Source organism: Oryctolagus cuniculus, chromosome 14 (assembly GCF_051225735.1).
Source record: "Oryctolagus cuniculus isolate XC-2025 breed Fujian yellow rabbit chromosome 14, ASM5122573v1, whole genome shotgun sequence".
NCBI classification, from domain to species: domain Eukaryota; kingdom Metazoa; phylum Chordata; class Mammalia; order Lagomorpha; family Leporidae; genus Oryctolagus; species Oryctolagus cuniculus.
In genome coordinates this window covers 7,248,065-7,267,762 of record NC_142880.1, presented here as the reverse complement: position 1 = coordinate 7,267,762, position 19,698 = coordinate 7,248,065, and the positions used below count along the sequence as shown (strand labels likewise).

General features: G+C 41.4%; 1 protein-coding gene across 2 annotated transcripts in view; it reads left to right on the top strand.

The window, feature by feature from the left end:
- The window catches only part of EDIL3 (EGF like and discoidin domains 3), a 490,113-nt gene that overhangs the window by 351,169 nt on the left and 119,246 nt on the right, over window positions 1-19,698 (top strand). For both annotated transcript variants that reach the window (XM_008261919.5, XM_051854033.3), the window contains 3 exons: window positions 9,915-10,070; window positions 11,280-11,424; window positions 15,495-15,679. In XM_008261919.5, the coding sequence (XP_008260141.3) occupies window positions 9,915-10,070; window positions 11,280-11,424; window positions 15,495-15,679 (486 nt within the window). The remainder of the gene's footprint in view (window positions 1-9,914; window positions 10,071-11,279; window positions 11,425-15,494; window positions 15,680-19,698) is intronic.

Sequence of the window (19,698 nt, the reverse complement as noted above, 5' to 3'; positions counted from 1 at the left end):
GTGAATCAGACTTTCCCCATCCACCCCAGGGACCTTTCCCTCGCCAGCCCCCGGGGACCCCTGTGACACTTTTACCTTGGGTGAGATGACGGTTTTCTGCACTTCACAAAGGAGTGAGAGCGTGCGTGCTTGGCTTTTCTGGGCCTGGCTCCTTTCAGTTAATACCGTGATCTCCAGTTCCACCCATGCAGTTGCCTGGCGTTCTAACCAGTGCCTTAACCACTGAGCCAAACGCTCGTCCCCAATTTGCTATTCTTAAAACTAATTTTTTAAATCTAAGCTTTTGCCTGAATTACTAAGGATGTTAGTATGCAATACATGTGTTTGAAGTGCTTGTGCCCTGTCTGTTACACTGGGGAGCAGGTCTCAGAATGTACGGTCGTCATCTTGTTATAGTACATGGTGACTTGGAGTCATTTTCCTTGAGTGCTGAGTAACTGCTGGGAACCAAGGATTCCTTCGCACACTTGGACTCGCACAGGCCAGCCCAGGTCTAAGGATGCCTCTGCTGATTTTGTGCGTTTCATTGTGTTCTTACTTTTTCACACGCCCTTGTATTTTTGGATAGTTGCATAGAAATCCAGTCATCATTTCTGCCTCTTAGTGTTGTACAGGAGCACACGTGTGCAGCTAGTGGCTCTTTACTAACCTAAAATATTTGGCGATGGTATGTGTTTATACTTCTCCTCGGGAATAGGTGCAGAAGTTTTCAGGGAAAAATATTAAGGAATAATGTAGCTTAATTTTTGTAATAACTAGCATATTGAAATGAATATGCCAGCTTACACTCCCACTATGAGCAACAAACACCTTACCAATACTTGATGTTATCTGATGTTTTTGTTGTGCCGTTCTATTGGCTATAGATTGCTGTCTCCTTGCTTCACTTGTGTTTTTTCAATTCACAAAGGCATTTAGCTATTAGCGTTCTCTGAGTTGCATTTTAATATCCTGTGCACCATTTTCCATTTTTCTAATCTCTGTGTGTGTGTAAGTCTTAAAATATTGCAGCCCTTGTGTATTTTTTAAGTCATTCTCAGCTGAAAAGTCTAATTCACATATCGCTGTGTGCAGTCTGGAGTTCCAACAGTCCTCAAAGACATTCACAGGTCAACACTATTTGCATAATATTTGTACAATGATCTTTTCCATTGTCACTATATTAACATTTGTACAAATGCCACAGACAGTGGTGGGGCAGAACTGCTGGTGCCTCAGCTCTCAGCAAGACAGTGGCACCAAACGACAGCTGTCAGCATGTTCACCTCCAACCTGCACAAGGAAAGAACAGCCAGTTCATTTAGGAATGGCCCTGAGGAAGCAGTAATGAGACCTAATTTTATTAAGTGCCATTCCTTGTTCCATCTTTAATAGTCTATGTGACAAAATGGAAATTACGCATAAAGCATTTCTCCTGGGTACCAAAATGTCCCCAGGTGAAACACATGTGAGCTTGTGTGAGTTTCAAGGTGGATTCTCCCCCAACCCTGATTTGTTAAAGGACATTGTGTTCACTGTAAAGAAGAACCCACGGATACGCCCTACCTCTCCATTCCGAATGTTAGAGCTCTCCTTGCAGCCGCAAGTCTGAGCTAGATAGCTTCCACTGTGTAAAAATTTTTCTGATGAAATTGGTGGTCGCATTAATTAAGGTGATTTTTTTTGAGAATAAATAATAAAATGTGTCATCACTCGGGGACTCTGCATAGCTCAGTGAGCAAATACTTTATGATGTTATGAAACTGTGCACGGGTACAATATCCATTCAAGTGCAAGACAAACTAATGAATTCTATAATAATGAATCTGAAAAATAATTCATTGGTAGACTTCATATTCCATGCAGCAGCTATAATTTAAAATACTGCTTCTTTTAAAACTTAATCAGTTTTTGTCATGGTATCAAAAAAGAGTACCCACAATGACCTGGGAAGGCTTACTATTAAAGAACCTCTTCCTTTTCTAGCTACATAGATGTGTGAAGCTGAATTTTTGTTCGTAGGATTCAGCCAATAACAACATGTGGTAGTTGATTAAATTCAGACACAACACGAGCACCTGATCTCATCTCTTCTCTTCTAGAGAGTCAGAGATTGACCGAGAGAGAGAGAGAGTTCCCATCCGCTGGTTCATTCCCAAAATGTCCACCACAGGGCTGAGTCAGGCCAAAGCCAAGAGCTGGGAACTCACTCCAAGTCTCCTGCAGGAGTGGCAGGGCCCCAAGTGCATGAGCCCTCATCTGCTATGTCTCAGGAAACTCTAATTAGAAGCAAAGCTAGGACTTTACCTCTGGGGAATCCCATCAGGGATGTAGGCATCCCAAGCAGCATCTTAGCTCCTGTGCTAAATGCCTGCCCCCAGAGGTTTTCTTAATAATATAAAATAACCCTTCCTTCTCAGAAAAGTTTTGTTTCAGAAAAATGTAATTATTTTATGAAAATAAAATTTTTAAGGTAACATGTAATTGGCTATTGTTGATTTTAAATGAACTAACAAGTGTTTCTAAAATTAACCTGTTTTAATTTCTACTGTAAAGCCACTGATCATATTATCCAGAATGCCATGTGATGTGTGTGATGTGTGTGTGTGTGTGTGCACACATGTCCTCCATAAAAGATTGCCATTTATACTCTCACCAGAAATGTATAAGTGTGCCTATTTCTCTATATTCTTGATAATACTCAAAGTTTTTTATTTTGGTTCATGATGTTAAATTATGACAACTTGGTATAGAATTGATTTAATTTGTATGATGAGTGAGGTTCAGTGATTTTTTACGATGAGCTTTTTAATTTTTTTTAACTTTTATTTAAGGTATATAAACTTCTTGCATTTTGTAGATACGAATATAGGATCAGTGATTTATCCCACCTCTCCCTCCACCTGTACTCCAGCTTTATCAGAATAGGTTCATGGCATGATTTTGATTTGTTTTTTAATTGCTGAGCTTCGCTTTATGGCCCAGCATGTGGTACATCCTATAGAAAGTTCCATGCACTGATAAGAAGACTGTGTTATCTGCAACTGTGGGATGAAAGGTTCTATAGATAGCAGTTAGGTCCATATGGGCCATAATGTAGATTAGCTCTGCTGTTTCTTCGTTGATTTTCTGTCTGATCTGTCCATTGCTGAAAGTGGGGTGTTGAAGTCCTCCATTTTATTGTATTGGAGTCTATATCTCACTTTAACATTGGTTTTAAGCAGACAGGTGCCCTGTAATTCAGTGCATATACACATATTTCTATTGAATTGATCCCTTGATCATTACATAGTGCCCTTCTTTACTCTTTTAACAGTTGTTGTGTTAAAGTCTGTTTTGTGTGATATTAGGATTGCTATGCCTGCTTTTTTTTTGCTTTCCGTTAGCATAGAATACATTTTTCCATCCTTTTACTTTGTTTGCCTGTATGTTGTTGAGGTTTGTTTCTTTAGGCAACAAATAAATGGGCCTTTTTTTATCCATTCAGCCATCATTTAGAGTTTAGGCCATTTATATTCAAGGTTGCTATTGATAAGTAACAACTTGGCCCTGCCATTTTTCCGTGAATACTCCTATTGTTTGCTTTGGCTTTCCTTTCTTTTTCTTTTTTTTCTTTTTATTGACAGGTCGAGTTACAGACAATGAGAGAGAGAGAGAGAAAGCTCTTCCTTCCATTAGTTCACTCCCCAAATGGCCGCTATGGCCAGAACTGCGCCAGTCCAAAGCCAGGAGCCAGTTGCTTCCTCCTGGTCTCCCATGTGGGTACAGGGGCCCAAGCACTTGGGCCATCCTCCACTGCTTTCCCAAGCTGTAGCAGGGAGCTGAACTGGAAGAGGAGCAGCTGGGACTAGAACCCAGTGCCCATATGGGATGCCAGTGCCGCAGGTGGAGGATTAACCAAGTGAGCACGGTGCTGTCTCCCTGGCTTTCCTTTCTATGTTTGCTGTGATATTTTCTGCCTTCACTTTATCTCATAGTGATGACAAATCTTCCTCTGTTTCTGTGTGCAGCACATCTTTAAGCATCTTTTGTAAGGCTGAATGAGTGGTGACAAATTTTTTCAATTTCTGTTTGTTATAGAAGGTTTTTATTTCACCTTCATTCATAACTGAGAGCTTCCCAGGGTACAGTATTCTGGGTTGACAGATTTTTTTGTTCATAAGTCTTGGAGTATGTCTCGCCTAGCCTGTAGGATGAGAAGACAGCTGTGAGTCTAATTGCAGATCCTCTGAAAGTAATCTGGTGTTTTTCTCATGTACATTTTAGAATGTTTTCTTTGTGTTTTAGGGTTGAAAGTTTGAGTACAATGTCTTTTGGTGAAGATCTTTTCTGGTCACGTTGATAAGGAGTTCTATGTGCCTCATGTTTTTGGACATCCCTTTCTTTCTCCAAATTGGGGCAATTTTCTGTAATTATTTCACTGAATAGGCCTTCTAACTCGTTCTCTCTTTCCATACTTTCAGGAATTCCTAAGACTATATGTTGGGTCATTTGATAGTATCCCATAAATTCCAACACTGTTTTAAATTTTTCTAATTTCTTCTTTTTCTTTTTTGGTCTGATGGAAAATTTTCCAAAAAAAAAAAAAAAAAAAAAGAAGAAACATTTCAAAGAATTGCCTTCTAGCTCAGCTATTCTATCTTCTGCCTCACCAAGACTGTTCTTAAAGCTTCCGCTGTATTTTTATTTGACGTATTGAATTCTTTGTTTCTAATATTTTAATTTGATTTCTCTTCAGAATCTCCATTTTATGTGAGAATTTCTCATTCATATCATGTATGGATTTCTTTAATTCATTCATTTGCTTCCCATTGTTTCTGAATAATCCTATGATTAACTTTTTGAATTTCGTCTCAAGTATTTCATCAACCCCTTCATCTTCAGATTCTAATATTGCAATGCTGTGTTCCTTGTTGGGGGGATCATGTTGTCTTCTTTATTTTTGTTTCTTGAATTTCTGCATTTATTTTTTTTTTTTTTTTTTTTGACAGGCAGAGTGGACAGTGAGAGAGAGAGACAGAGAGAAAGGTCTTCCTTTGCCGTTGGTTCACCCTCCAATGGCCGCCGCGGCTGGCGCGCTGCGGCCGGCGCACCGCGCTGATCCGATGGCAGGAGCCAGGAGCCAGGTGCTTTTCCTGGTCTCCCATGGGGTGCAGGGCCCAAGCACCTGGGCCATCCTCCACTGCACTCCCTGGCCACAGCAGAGGGCTGGCCTGGAAGAGGGGCAACCGGGACAGAATCCGGCGTCCCGACCGGGACTAGAACCCGGTGTGCCGGCGCCGCTAGGCGGAGGATTAGCCTAGTGAGCCGCGGCGCCGGCCAGAATTTCTGCATTTATTTTAAGACATTTGTGGAGATACTTGTAGACTTTTTTCTCTGATGGCTTTTGTCGTTAGAATATGCCTCTGTGGCTTAGTAGGGTATCTGTTCTTTCAGAGAATACCCAGAGGCCTTTGCTCAGTGAGGCCAGGGAACTGTTCAGTGCCAGACAGTAGATGTGGAGGGAAAATGAAGCCATGAAACCCGTGCCCTAGCTTAAGCTACTCCAGGTGGATAGGCCTGGAGTAGAGAGGGTACCTCGTGACAGAGCTGAAACCTATAGTAGATCCTGCATTATTTTTCATAATTTCCACAGTATTTAAGCTAATAGTTAGATTCGCATGCCTGTGGGTGCAGGCACATATGCACACATACAAATGCCTTTAATCTTAATAGCCCTGAATGTCTCATTAACGCAAAGCTTTGAAAGTTTTTTGAAAAATTATCTTCATACGATTTTTGTGATTATTGGCTCTTAGAATTATTACTCTCCAACTTCAAATTGTCCAACATTAAGTAGGTGAAGGAAGAAGATGGAAAAAGGAATGTTCCTTTTTATTTTAAAAGAAACAACATTAAAATATCAAACCAAAAGCCTAATACTCTAAGAGCTTTCTAGGTGGGATGGGTGTTCTCACATTTTTTACAGATGTATTTTGTACAGTCATCATGTATAACAGTTCTGTCGCTCCCCCTCTTCGTGGGGGAACGACACTGAACCCTGCGCTGTTCTTTTCGTCTGCTCGGCCCTCCCCGGGTTTGCTGCTGGTTCTTCCCGGGTTGACTACTATCCCTTCCACCTCCGTGGAAGGGCAGTTCCCCCTGGCCGCATTCCCCACTTCCGCAGGGGAGCGGCACACCGCCGGCCGGTTCTCTCGGGGGCTGCACGGGTTCCCTTAGATGTTCCCCATAGATGTTCCTGGTGCATGCCGTCTCTCTCCTCCTTTATAGTCCTCCTCCGCCAATCCCAACTCGGCTGAGTACGCTGCTCTCCAATCAGGAGCAAGTCCTACAGTTAATTGGTTGAACTGGAGGCAGCTGTGCGGAAGCTGTTTACTTCTCTCCCAGCGCCATATTGTGGGAGAGCAGATGCATAGAATAAGTCCTAATTCGAGTAACTTAGTCTAGTCCGGATTGCTCCCCACAAGTTCTATTAAAAACTCCTTTACATGGGATGCTATTTTTAAAATCTTGGACAAATAGTCCAGGATAATCTAGGTAGGAAGTGAGGCCAGTCCATCCTTCTCCGCCTGCCACCTGACCTCAGAACGGGCTCCATGGATTCAAGAGGCAGGTTCTTCACACTGACATTCCCTCAAAACACTCTGGAATGCACTTTTGCTTACAAGATCACATAGGAGACTTGCCATGCAATGGAACGATAATTTCTCTAAAACCAGAATCAGAAATGAAAATATTTTATGGCATATCCAAGCATCCCTCAAGCTCACAGAGAGTAATTTATGATTGTCCAGTGCAATTCTAATAGACCTTTAGTAAAGTGTCTGCGATGGCTCTCACAGCTAGAGTAAACCTAAAATCACCTTTGAGCCATTGTTACTTCACAAGGGATCAAAAAGTACTGTTGCGATTGGATGAAAAGCGATTACTTACAGAAGATATTTATAGTGGAGATTCTGTACTTCAAATTATACATATGAAATACATGAATCCTGTTCTCTTTAAATAAAATTTTTAAATTTGCAATAGCCTTCCTCCAGGGCTTGGTTTATTTCTTAAACAACATAGATTCCTGGTATTGGAGTGCAATCATCATGGTGAAATCTTAGCCCCTTTATATTGAATTCCTTAATTTGAAGTTACTTAGTGCTACACACATGGAGAGTCAATAATTTAAGACCCAATAATTACTAAAATTTATCCTAGAGCCAGTATCTACAAATCCTCTTTAGGTTTTTATTTTGTATTTAATGAAAACAGTGCTGATTCTTTATTAGAAATACTCACTGAAAGTAGAGAAAGCCCAAGTCGGTTGATGCTGTATTACCTGTAGTTCCATCTTCCTAAAATATATATTCAGAGTCTCTAAGGATTAGGCAAATATGAATAATTTAAAACATCATTTTTAATTATTTAGAGAAAAACATGAACTCATTTCTGTTTTATTTTTTAATTCTATGATACTCCTACAGTTAAAGCTTCAGAAAATTAGTGTATCGCTGATCAGCCAAAACTCTGGGAGAGATAATTCAGCCATCCACAGGAGGTATAAGCAAGATAATTGAGACAAGATAAAAGATAATTGAAAAAGGCATGTTCTGGAATATGCAATGTGGAACTTGGCCTCCAAAACCGGCGGAAACGTGATTCAGGGTCCACTGTGTGTGTTGCATGTGCTGCGGAGGTTGAGGCTGTGGGAGGACTCAGACTAAGATAGAAAAAGAGCATTGCCTGTCCATTGCAATGTGCTGATTTACCCAGCACACCAAAATAAAGCGTCTTTGAGGGGTTCCCTATTCTAAATTACACAGTTGAAATGTGCAAAGTCAATCTGTAGAGGGCTAAGGAGGAGATAAGTGGAGAAAAATATTAAAATAGTATATAAAATGCACATTCATGGTAAAAACTCTCTGAGCCCCCAAACAAGGAGACTTCATGTGTACTCATGTCTGCTGTTACTTTGATACCTGAACATTGAAATGAGAAAAGCAAAATTGGATAACTGGGACAATTCACTCAGTGTTGTTGGAGATAAAAGGACCACGAACATGAAACTTCAAAGCAAAAGTATGCATAAGTCCCCTGCTGTAAAAGTGAGAAAAGACATTTTCATGAATAGAGGCTGGGGACTACCCTGCCCAGTCTTTAACTCATCAACACATCAGACTTTCTGTATAACGAGGGTACTTCAAAAAGTATGTCGAAAATAGAAATAAAAGTTTAGCTGAGTATAAAAACATTTTGAAATCCTACATAGTTTTTTTCTTAATTATAATTTTTCATGAGTTTTTTGAAGGCTCCCCGTCTACATAGATTTAAAATTTGTTTGCCCTAAAATTTTGCACTCCACCTTTGACAGAAGATTTGAAACTCGCTCATACATGAGCATGACCATGATGTGCTTGTGGGCAGTGTTTGAGTAGGAAGCTGGGTCTTTGAGGGAGAGATGCCAAGACTTTGAGTGACTCAGAACTCCAGTGATAGGTGGGCTGCTGTCCTCAGGCCCAGCGTCCTCTATCATCACCCATGTCACCCCTGGAAGTCCCACTGTAGAGCAGAAAACCCACGTCATGTCAATAAATCTCAAGGTTTGCAGGTTTTCTCTACAAAGTAGTCTGAATTATTTACTTAATGTTACATATGAGGCATCTAGATTTTCCTGATTTGAATTGAGAGGGATAATTGTGATATTTTATCAAGAACATTGGAATAGAACTTTTCTACTAAGTTTAAGATGTTATAGGTAGAATAAAGACACTTTAAAGTGGCTGAAACAAGATTTAATTGAGTAAAACACTTTCTTAGACTGCAGCATTTAACTTTTTTAAGTGTTGAAACAGGTTGCTATATACTGTTGTTCTGAGTATATTTTAAAATGTATTAGAGATCTGCTACTTTTACAGAAAGCTGTTGGGAAATTGGGAATGAAGGAGAAATAGCAATTAGAAAGTGCTCATATGATAAAATGAAGAGAAAAGCAACTGTTGGGTAAAAACAATGTCCCCAGCCTCCATGACCACTGTGTATGTACCTGGCCCTCAGCAGCGACCACAGTATAAAGATCTAGGAACTGAAGATACTTTAATTTTGTTTTATTATTTTTCTCATCCATGACGCCTTTGCAATTTCTTAGATTACTACTCAGAGATTTGGGTGAGATTCTCATGCGTTATATTCAGTGGAAATTTCCTGAAACCTAAATCAGCTGAGACACATTAACAGTTTTGTTGACAATAGTTTCATAATAATGACAGATTATTTTAACAAGAAGATATTCCCACCTTTCAATTTACTGAGTCACATCTGCGTGCTATAACCGGTGCTTTTTATATCTACAATGGAGAAGGGCAGAGGGGGACATACCCTAAAGATTTCTTTACTTAAAGACATCCCATTATAGAATGATATTTTAAAACCAAAATTAATATGTGCTTATTTGAAGTATTTGAAAAGTGTGCATGAAAATCATTAAGTTTTGTATTATTTTAAATCTATACTAATAGAAGTATTCCAGGCCGCGCTGCGGCTCACTGGGCTAATCCTCCGCCTGTGGCGCTGGCACCCCAGGTTCTAGTCCCGGTTGGGCTGCCGGATTCTGTCCCGGTTGCCCCTCTTCCAGGCCAGCTCTCTGCTGTGGCCCGGGAGTGCAGTGGAGGATGGCCCAAGTACTTGGCCCTGCACCCGCATGGGAGACCAGGAGAAGCACCTGGCTCCTGGCTTCAGATCAGCACGGTGCGCTGGCCGCAGCGCACCTGCCGCAGCAGCCATTGGGGGGTGAACCAACGGAAAAGGAAGACCTTTCTCTCTCTGTCTCTCTCTCTCTCTCTCTCTCACTGTCCACTCTGCCTGTCAAAAAACATTCACAAAATCCGTAGTATCAATGTCGCCATCCCCAAAGCAGCGAGATCAGCATGGATTGTCTCTTATTTCTTCAGATAAATTTGCAAAGAAAAATGAGAGTTACCGGTGTGATTACCCAGGGAGCCAAGAGGATCGGAAGCCCCGAGTACATAAAATCCTACAAAATTGCCTACAGTAATGACGGAAAGTCGTGGGCCATGTACAAGGTGAAAGGCACCAACGAAGATGTGGTAAGAGACTTAATTCATAAGTGAAACCCCACTGGTGGTCTTTGGTCATTAAGGGACAGGGGAGTCTTCAGGAAAAAGGCTTACAGTGCTGAAAATAAATTTCTGATGCCTTTGTGTTGTAACTGAGCTCATGGTGTTACAGGAGGAGGAGCCTCCTGAAATTGTAAATTTACAGTGGCTTTCAAACTTTAGTTGGTTTTCCTATAAACGCAAAGCATGGTCTTGTATCTGATGATTGGCTTTATTTTAAAAGTAGCTTTCAGTTCCATTTGAATTGTTTTTATAGATTAGAATGTTCTGTAGTCAGGGAACTTATGGTCAAAACTACTATTGTTAAAGCAGAAAAACACCCGATTTATATATTTCATAATTATGAAAAATTGTTATTAAATGGAATAAAATAGTTTCGAGAATATGGATATAATATTCAATATCTCTTTTACTCTTTGGTTTTGTATTCCCAATTTTTATATTGTTGATAAAAAATTTCAGTTGTAAAGCTGTCAGGAACGCAGGTCATCTCATTTATAAGTAAGCAGTAGACTAGACTCTAATGCTATAAGAATGATTTTAAAATTATCCTGGTAAATGAATTTAACAACAGCTTTCCGACTTACATAAAAGGGTTACATAAAAGGGGAGATAAGAATGAGACATCCAGGAGGTCAGAATGACAAACGTTAATCCTTGGTTTCAGAGGGAGAGTGTGGTTGTCACCGAGATAAACGTAAGGATGTGTACGTTTCTTATGCAGCGGTCTTGGGTGATTGTCAGAGATGGGTAAGGCTGATCTCAGCTTTACAGGACCAAGTGTTGGGAAAGTACTGGTGCAGACTGGTTCCCATCAACGGAAGCAGAACCACAAGGCAGCGATGTGAGCAGACAGATCCAGAGTCTGTTAAAGGATGTACAGTACCATTTCTCAAGAAAGAGAGGGAGGTCCTCCCGGGGCTCTTAGGGACTGGCTTTGAGATGGACAAGAGCTTCACAGTAGGCCATGGGTTGCACCCTGTCAGGCAGAGGTTTGCGGCTGTCATTAGCATTTGACTTCGGAGTCTCCTATTGGCTGAGGATAGGAAGGTGCCTCCCACATACTCCACGCCCCCAAATTTCATCATCCCAGCTTTGAAGGATTTCGTTGATGTATGAAAATAAGCAAGGAAGTTGTCACAGTTAATGATCTTACACTCGCATTATGCCTTTACACAGGTGTTCCGTGGAAATGTGGATAACAACACACCCTATGCCAACTCGTTCACGCCCCCCATCAAGGCTCAGTACGTCAGACTCTATCCCCAAGTTTGTCGAAGGCACTGCACCTTGCGAATGGAACTCCTTGGCTGTGAACTGTCCGGTGAGTCTCTCTCAGCTGTTTCCTCTCTCCCTTTGAACAAAGTAAAAAGCATGTTTATGGGTAATTGTCCTCTCAGTTGCCAATCACTAACACCCCGCCCCCAAGTGTACTTCTGCTGCAGAATATTAATGGTGTAATTTGTTGAGAAATTGTGGTGTGTGTGTGTGTGTGTGTGTGTGTAGGACAAATTCTAAAGCATGCTACAGAGTAGAATTAATGCAGAAAAGGTACTGTATTCAGCCAAGTGATGGAAGAAAGTGCAAGGAATTCTCATGAGAAGCTCTGCTCTAATTTTCAATGTCTCATTGTTTTTGGAAATAGCGATGAATTATATGAAAAAAATCAGTAAAAACTGGAATCTTCCTGGCCTCCTAAATTGCAATAAATTTAAACTGTGTAGCACAGAAAAGTAAGCTTTATCTTTGTCCGTCTACCATAAGGACTTGGCTGTTTTTTTTTTTTTTCCTCTAAGATTTTGTGAAACATGTAAATTTATCATTTCTCTCTAGGGAACAATACTTCAAGTCCAAGATTGCAACTGTAAATTCATTCTTGGATCATTCTTAGCTAGTGACCTGTGTGTTACACAAACAGTGGTTATTAGCTCAAGGGTAATCCATCAGAGGAAGCAGAGTTAAATAATTCTTGTCTTCCAGGAGCATTAAGGCGAGGTACAAAGATGAAGACTTTATCTGAGGGCCCCACAGTGGACCTGTCTCAATGCAGTTTAGAGTCTGAAAAATCTTGTCTCGGCATTTTACTGTGTTACATTTTTTGTTCTTATATTTTCAGAATCGAAATTTATAAGCTACCTTTACCACAGTGGCCTAAAATTATTTTGTTCAAGCAGCTATGAAGAAAACAAAGTTTATGTCTGTTCTACTTTTAAACATAACCTCAAAGTATAGAAACAACTTTACCAAATTTAACACCACTTAGTTAAAAATAGGAGGACAGGTTCCTATAGGGAGAAAGTTAGGAGGTTTCTGTCTTTTTAAGAGGTTAAATAAAGGTTAAAGCGTGTATTTTATATCTGATTCCCTCTTAGATTTATTTGTGGTTTTTGGAAGAGGAATAATTGTTAAGCAAATAAAAGTTACTATCAAAAATTAACCAATTTGTAATGAGCACATTACACTGAAAGAAATTAGAGTGACTTGGCCATATGGGTGAACGTGTTTTAAGACTTACATTTTCATATTCTGTGATTGTGTCTGTTAGGAAACGACCAACATATGGTTTCCATATAATTAATTACCTTAACAGAGGTCTTTTCCTTATTTTGGGAATTGGAGCTGCCTTGTTGACTGCCAGTACATTTTAGCACAGTAGTCGATGCACAGTGTTGGTGTCGAATGCCACTGTATCACCACAAGCCAGTGTCGTCTTGCAGCCATTCATCATAGAGCAATCAAGAGGAAGCCTCAGTAGGATGCAATCTGCTGCGAGCCCTGTAGATTTCAGCGGCTTCACAGCATCTTCCCCAGTTTTTCAGTCTTTTTGATTCATGAGTGTCAGTTTCTCAAACATGGCACAGTTAGACTCCTCAGGTGTAAATATATTTGGCTTTCAAGTTTGACAAGAGGCTACACCTGACCCATCACAGATTTCATTTTCTCAAAAAGAAGCAGTGCCCCGCCTTCCAACCCCACAAATCGATTCTGAACTCACGTGCAGAAAGCCGCCTCTCTGGGTGGATGCCTTTGGAAGTGGGGGCAGTCCAGTATAGAAATAAACAAAGCCACTGCTAATCCTGCACTTGTTCCCCTGCGGTTGAGGCTGGCGGAAGAGTTAATGTACTCATGTGAAGTCATGTGGATGAGAAGGAGACTGTGTGGCTGAGGCACATGGGCAGAGAGGTCACCCGTAATATTTGGAAATAAATCCTCATAGGCCAAACTCCTGATTTCCTACAATCCCCTGTGAGTCATCAGTATAAAGCCTGGGGCTCCCTGACTGTATTCAGTGAGCTGCCCACCTAGAAGATCGGCAGTTAATCTGTTCACAGACACTTACAAAGGATCTGTCTCAGATTCTCTGAAGAGGTTCGGAGTGAAACAGATCCCAGCCATAATTAAAGAATGCCTCATTCACTCCCTTGCAGAACCAATCTTCAGTACGTCCTCTGGGCTGAGTGCCAGACACCAGAAGGGGTATGAGATGATTTGCCTTATCACCTAAAAATAGTTCATTTAAAGGTACCCCTTTCCTATCAGATACCTCAAAATACTGCATTGTATCCAAAAAAAAAAAAGGAGAAAACAACAACCTTTTGCCATCCCCTTGTATCTCTTCTGCAGAGTTCTGAAGGAACAGGCAGGGGCAGCCAGGATAAGGGACAGGGATAGAGCAAGTCTATAATGCAGACAGTGCACGTTCTTTGAAACTGCCTGAAGACAAATGGCATGTCATGATGGCTAATAGAACTATCCAGAGCCTTTGGCATTTGTTATTTTTCTCGCCTAGAGTTTACATTTAGGTTTCACAGCTATCTTCATTCTGGGGCTTGGGATATATGTCTTGCACCTTGCAGCTCAACAAGGGTTGCCCTAAGATACATGGCCCTCCCAGGACGTTTTTCCATGCTTGCATTGAATAGAGTTCTCCCAGGGGTGGAGGTTGGGGCAGACGTGGAGACTCAAGTGGGAAGAAGCCATCCAGACCTGGACAGAGAGCTATTAATTATAGTGAAGAACTGTTCATCCGTGGAGAGACCTGAGCCACTTCTCTTGGGCCCCAGACTTAAAGTGGCGTAGATTTAAATTGTTCCCGATGATCGCATATTCTTCAGTACTTAAGAGTAGGCTGAGATTTGGGACTTGAACCTTGTCATGTGCTGGAGTGAGCTTCAGGCTAACATTTCCTAAAGGCCAAGTGTGTACCCACACCGTTGCCAGGACTTTATTAAATAATTAAAAAAAAAACTTTTCCAAGAAAGTTTCCATGGTTTTTACTGTTTTTTACAGAACAGAAAACTGAGTCACAAAAGGGCTGAATAAAAGAAAGTTACAGGGTTGGAAGTCTCCTATTTTATCTCAATTAACATGTGAGTTTCTTATCCTAAATGCAACAGTTCCCCCTACAGAAGTCCCATCCACTGGCTTACACGAGGATGCTATCTTGCAATCTACCAGACAATTTGTAATGGGGTTTTGTCACAGTAGCAATTCAAGATTGAGGAACTTTGTATATATGTAAACACATACACACACACACACACACACACACACAGGTTTCTTCAAAGAAAGGCAAACCTGCATTCTATAACAAAGCAAACTTGAAAATATATGTAGTATAGTTGAGAATCAAAAAATATATAACACTAGAGGTTATTGAGTATCGATAAAAGATCTATAAACAAGGCTTTCTCGAGTAATGTTTTCTGTTAGACTTTGTCTGTTTTCTTTTGTTATTTTCTCTTAATTGAACCACTACATTTGCACGGTGCCCAGCACCGGGTGTCCACTGAGTATGTATTTGCTCCCTGAGTTGCATAGGATGCTTTGTTGGAACTGTAGGAATCGGTGATACAGAGTAACAGATACTTCCTGGAAAACAAAGTGCTGTGCTGTCCAGTTTAGAATATAACAGTCCATCAGTTTGTGGAAATGACTTTGTACTGAGGGAATTTTCATTTGCAGTATTAAGAAAACAAATGAAAGCAAACCAAACATAGTTTGTGAGACAATGTCCCATTTCTAAAGACAAAATGAAGCTGCTGAAAAGTAGGGAGCAGTCATGAGGCTGGCAGTAATGAGACAGGAGAGACGTTTCCGTGTTGTTTGCATTGTGCAAAAGCATCTATCACCCAAGAGCAGTTTGAATTGTCTGTCTTGTTTTCAATTTTTCCAAAATACATTCAGACAAAATAGCCTGGATTGGCTATCTTGTTTTTCAATTTGATTCTAGATTTATTTCTGATTATAGCTTGTTTTTTTTGAATTTAGATGCTCCCTCTTTGGGGGAATGAATAGCATTATGTTTGATCTTCTCTTGCCTATCCGAAATGAACACAGAAGCCCAGAGTGGTGGACTGTTGTTCTCATGGAGCCCCTCTTGTTGTCTCTCAGGCTGCTCTGAGCCTCTGGGCATGAAGTCGGGACACATCCAGGACTATCAGATCACTGCCTCCAGCATCTTCAAGACCCTCAACATGGACATGTTCAGCTGGGAGCCGAGGAAAGCCCGGCTGGACAAGCAGGGCAAAGTGAACGCCTGGACCTCCGGCCACAATGACCAGTCACAGTGGTTGCAGGTAATGTTCTCGGAAAGGGTCCCACCACCCAGAGACCCGCTTCCTTACAGCATCTCCCACCGGTTAGAAAAATGTCAGTGCGTCTTTGCTTTGGCTTAACTAAAACGAAAAGAGAGAGAAAACCACCATTCCTTGCATAGCTGCGGTAGTGTGTTACAGATCCGCTGTCAGGCTGGTGTGGGAGGCTGGCCCCGATCTCACCGGGAACAGGTCAATGTGATCGATTATGAGACCATTTGCATTTTAACCCTCCTGCGTTCTGAGGCTTTGGTTCATATTGGTTTTGAAAGCGTCACAACAGGCATTCAAAGGACATTGAACTCCTGCCACTGACCTGCAGGTTGTTGTCACAGAACCTAACTCCTGACACATTAGCTCTTCACCAGCAGTTGCTAAGCAGTGGAGTGATGGGACTGCGTTCTCTGGAGGTAGCTTGCCTATGGGAGGAGCGCACAGATACTGCGGTCTATTTATGGTCTACCAGTGATGCGAGGTTACAGTCGGTGCTTTCTCGGGTGGGACTTCATCTGTGGAGGGCTTCTAAATGCATACAGATTTGTGTCTTATGTGGCAAAGAGGAGACAGCTCCATCCCATAATGAGGTCACTTTAGTTAAAAGTAATGAGTTTTTCCTTTCATGGACTTTGGTGCTATAGCCATGAGTGAGTTTCAAAAAGGGTGATAATTCATTGTGTTTCTGGGACTCGGGGCAACAGTTGGAAGTTGCATATGCTACCCTTCCCCAAGCCAGACTTGCCAACTCTGAAACCATTCTGACAGGTCACCTGACATGGGCAGTAGCCCTGTTTCTTCCATCGGCTTTTCTTTTCCTTATTCTCACTGTCAGAAACATAGTCTGTTTTTGTGCTTGTTTTTCAAATATTTATTTATTCGAAAGAGTTATAGAGAGAGAGGAGAGACACAGAGAGGTCTTCCATCCACTGGCGTACTCCCCAAATGACTTCGACAGAAGCCAGGAACTAGAAGCTTCATCCGGGTATCCCATGTAGGTGCAAGGGACCAAGTACTTTGGGTATCTTCTGCTGCTTTCCCAGGGGCATTAGCAGGGAGCTAGATTGAAGAAGAGCAAACGGGGCTCAAACCAGCTCATATGGGATGTGGGCATTGCAGGCGTTGGCTTAACCTGCCACGCTACAACCCTGGCCCCAGAAACATGGTTTTTCTCTCTACTTTTTCTTCACAGTCTATGTAGATCTTTCTTCCTCTGGAGCTTTCTTGAGCAATTTCATTAGCTGTCATACATTAAGGGTAATTATGCATGTCTTCCTCTCCTTGCTGTTATATGAACTTTCTGAAGATAAAGAGTATTTTTTTTCTTTTGTACAGGAGTCCTCAAAAGATTCTTGCAAAATGGATACTGTGGGGAAAAAAATGAACTACAAAAATATTTGCACCAACATAAAGTTGTAATTCCATTTTCCATTTTTGAAGTCCCTTTATATCACCCCAGTATCCAACCTAGTGTTCTTGCCTTAGGTGCAGCGATGCTTACGAAGTTAAGTCACTGATTTCACAAATGTTTGCTTGTTGGTTTCACAAATGATGCTCCTGTGAGGCAGCACGTGGTGTGGTCAACAGTAATGACTCCTGAGTGAACAGCCCACATCCCTTCCCACTGTTCAGCTTGCGTCACCGTCTGGTTCTCCTCCACCCTTCCTCATGGAGGTGCCCTGCTGTCCTGTCCAGGCCAGGCTTCCTCTGCTGCTGTCCCTTGAGTGCTCTTTCACCAACTGCATACCCTTGTATAAACTGATCTCACAAGGACCAGTTTCAGCCATTTCAATAGGGACTTGATACCCTGAAACTATCTCACTTCTCCCCACACCCACCTCTCTCATGACCTGGGCTACCATCCAACTCACATGTATCTCTGCTCAAGCCTCCTAACCCTCCTTCCAGTATCTGGTCATACTCCGAGCCGTGACCTCTGTGTGTTCTCTAAAATCAGATATGATTCTCTCACTCCCTTGTCCAAGACCATTCCAAAGCTCTCTCAGCCTCAGAATAAAATGCAAGTTCCTTGACAGAGCCTGAATGTCTTTGCATGATTTGTCCCACCCCTGATCGCTGACCAGACTCTTCGAAATGCGCTTCAGGTTCTCTAAACCAAACACACTCTGTTCCCATCCCTTTCCGAGCGCCCCATTCCTAGAGGGACGATGTAGGAAGAGCATCTCTACCCAAAGCATTCCCAGCTTCCTGATGTTTGAATCCATCGCCTGCAGTTTCAGTGAATCCTTCCTGGGAAGGCTTTGCAGCCAGTGCCTGGATTCCTGGGTCTGACTGAAATTCTCTCCTGTCTACAGAGTTTCCCGTGATCCAAGGGGAAAAGTTCCAAGACCCGCAGTGGGTGCCATGGTTTCCCTGTGTCCTGCGGCATTCCCACCCGTGACCAGAGTCATTTTGTTCTCCATGCTACAGGCCTTAGCATCTGCTTTGTGTCACCACTGCTCTTGGGCTTTTTTTTTTTTTAAAGATTTTATTTGTTTGTTTATTTGAGAGGTACAGTAACAGACAGTGAGAGGGAGAGGCAGAGAGAAAGGTCTTGCATCTGCAACAGCTGGAGTTGGGCCGATCCTAAGCCAGGAGCCAGGAGCTTCTTCTGGGTCTCCCACACGGGTACAGGGGCCCAAGGACTTGGGCCATCTTCTGTTGTTTTCCCAGGCCATAGCAGAGAGCTGGATTGGAAGAGGAGCAGCCGGGACTTGAACCACCACCCATATGGGATGCCAGCGCTGCAGGCAGAGGATTAACCTACTGCACGCAAGGGAAAACCTCTGGGTTGTAGATTTCTGGGATTTTGAATTTAATGTGTTTTAGCTGAGGGTAACGGAAACCCTGTAGGTCAAAACCGTGCATAAAGGGGGACTATTGTACTGTTAGGAACACTGTCATCTCTCGCCGTGGCCTCTTCACACGAGGTTGGAAATGTTTTCATGCTGGATTGTCAACTTCAGGAGGGCTGGGACCACACCAGTCTTGCTGACTTTCTCAGCTTGTTGTTCGGTTCCTACCCAACTGCTGACCACAGTAGCTGACACATGTCAGGTAGTAACATATTCCACAGATCACGGTTGAATGACTGAATGAATGATTTGTTCAGTGAGTGAATTCAAATAATGGCTCTAGTATGTTAGAGTATATAAATGTGATCCTAGATGTAATACTTCAACTGATACAAACTCCCAATTTGTAAAATAAATCTAAAATCTTCTGTAAAAAACTGTCCTTTTTAAATACAATTTTAATAACGTATAGACTTGATGGAGTTTTCAAGTGTCACTTTAAGGAGTGGTTAAGTTAAATTTGTGCTTTAAAATACTTCTAAATTATAAATATTCAAGTCATAGCTCTGTTTTACAGTATGGCTACTATTATTTGTGAGCCATAGCACCTTGTGGAATGATGAAATATTTACACCCCAAAATTAACTCAGACCAGAAGACTTGAGAAATACCCACATAAAAGGACTACCAGGGGCGAGTTTTTTCAGAAAGATAAAAATAAAACTAATATTTTTACATGAATCAGGGCACAATCCTCCATCCATCACTTTGCTTGAGATAGTTTTTCACCTGTGTGCCAAGATTGATTTATTTTGTGGATGACAGATTTTTCTGTCAATTCAGGGACCAGTTCCTTCTATGTGCATTTAATATTTGCTGTGTTGAGGCATATTCTGACTCTCCAAGGCAAAGTAAATTGACATCTTTCCTTCTATTTTTTTCTTTCCTACTTCATGTAAGGAAAAACTCAAGAACTGTAATATTTAGTGTTTTCCTTTCTAGAGAATATAATCTTAAAATGTAAATTTTCCTGCTGCTGTTAGTGTCTTTGTTAAAAACAATATGAATATTTTTTAAAGATTTACTTATTTATTTGAAAGAGTTACAGAGAGAGGGATATATATATATATATATAAAATTTTTTTAAGATTTTATTTATTTGACAGGTAGCGTTACAGACAGGGAGAGAGAGACAGAGAGAAAGGTCTTCCT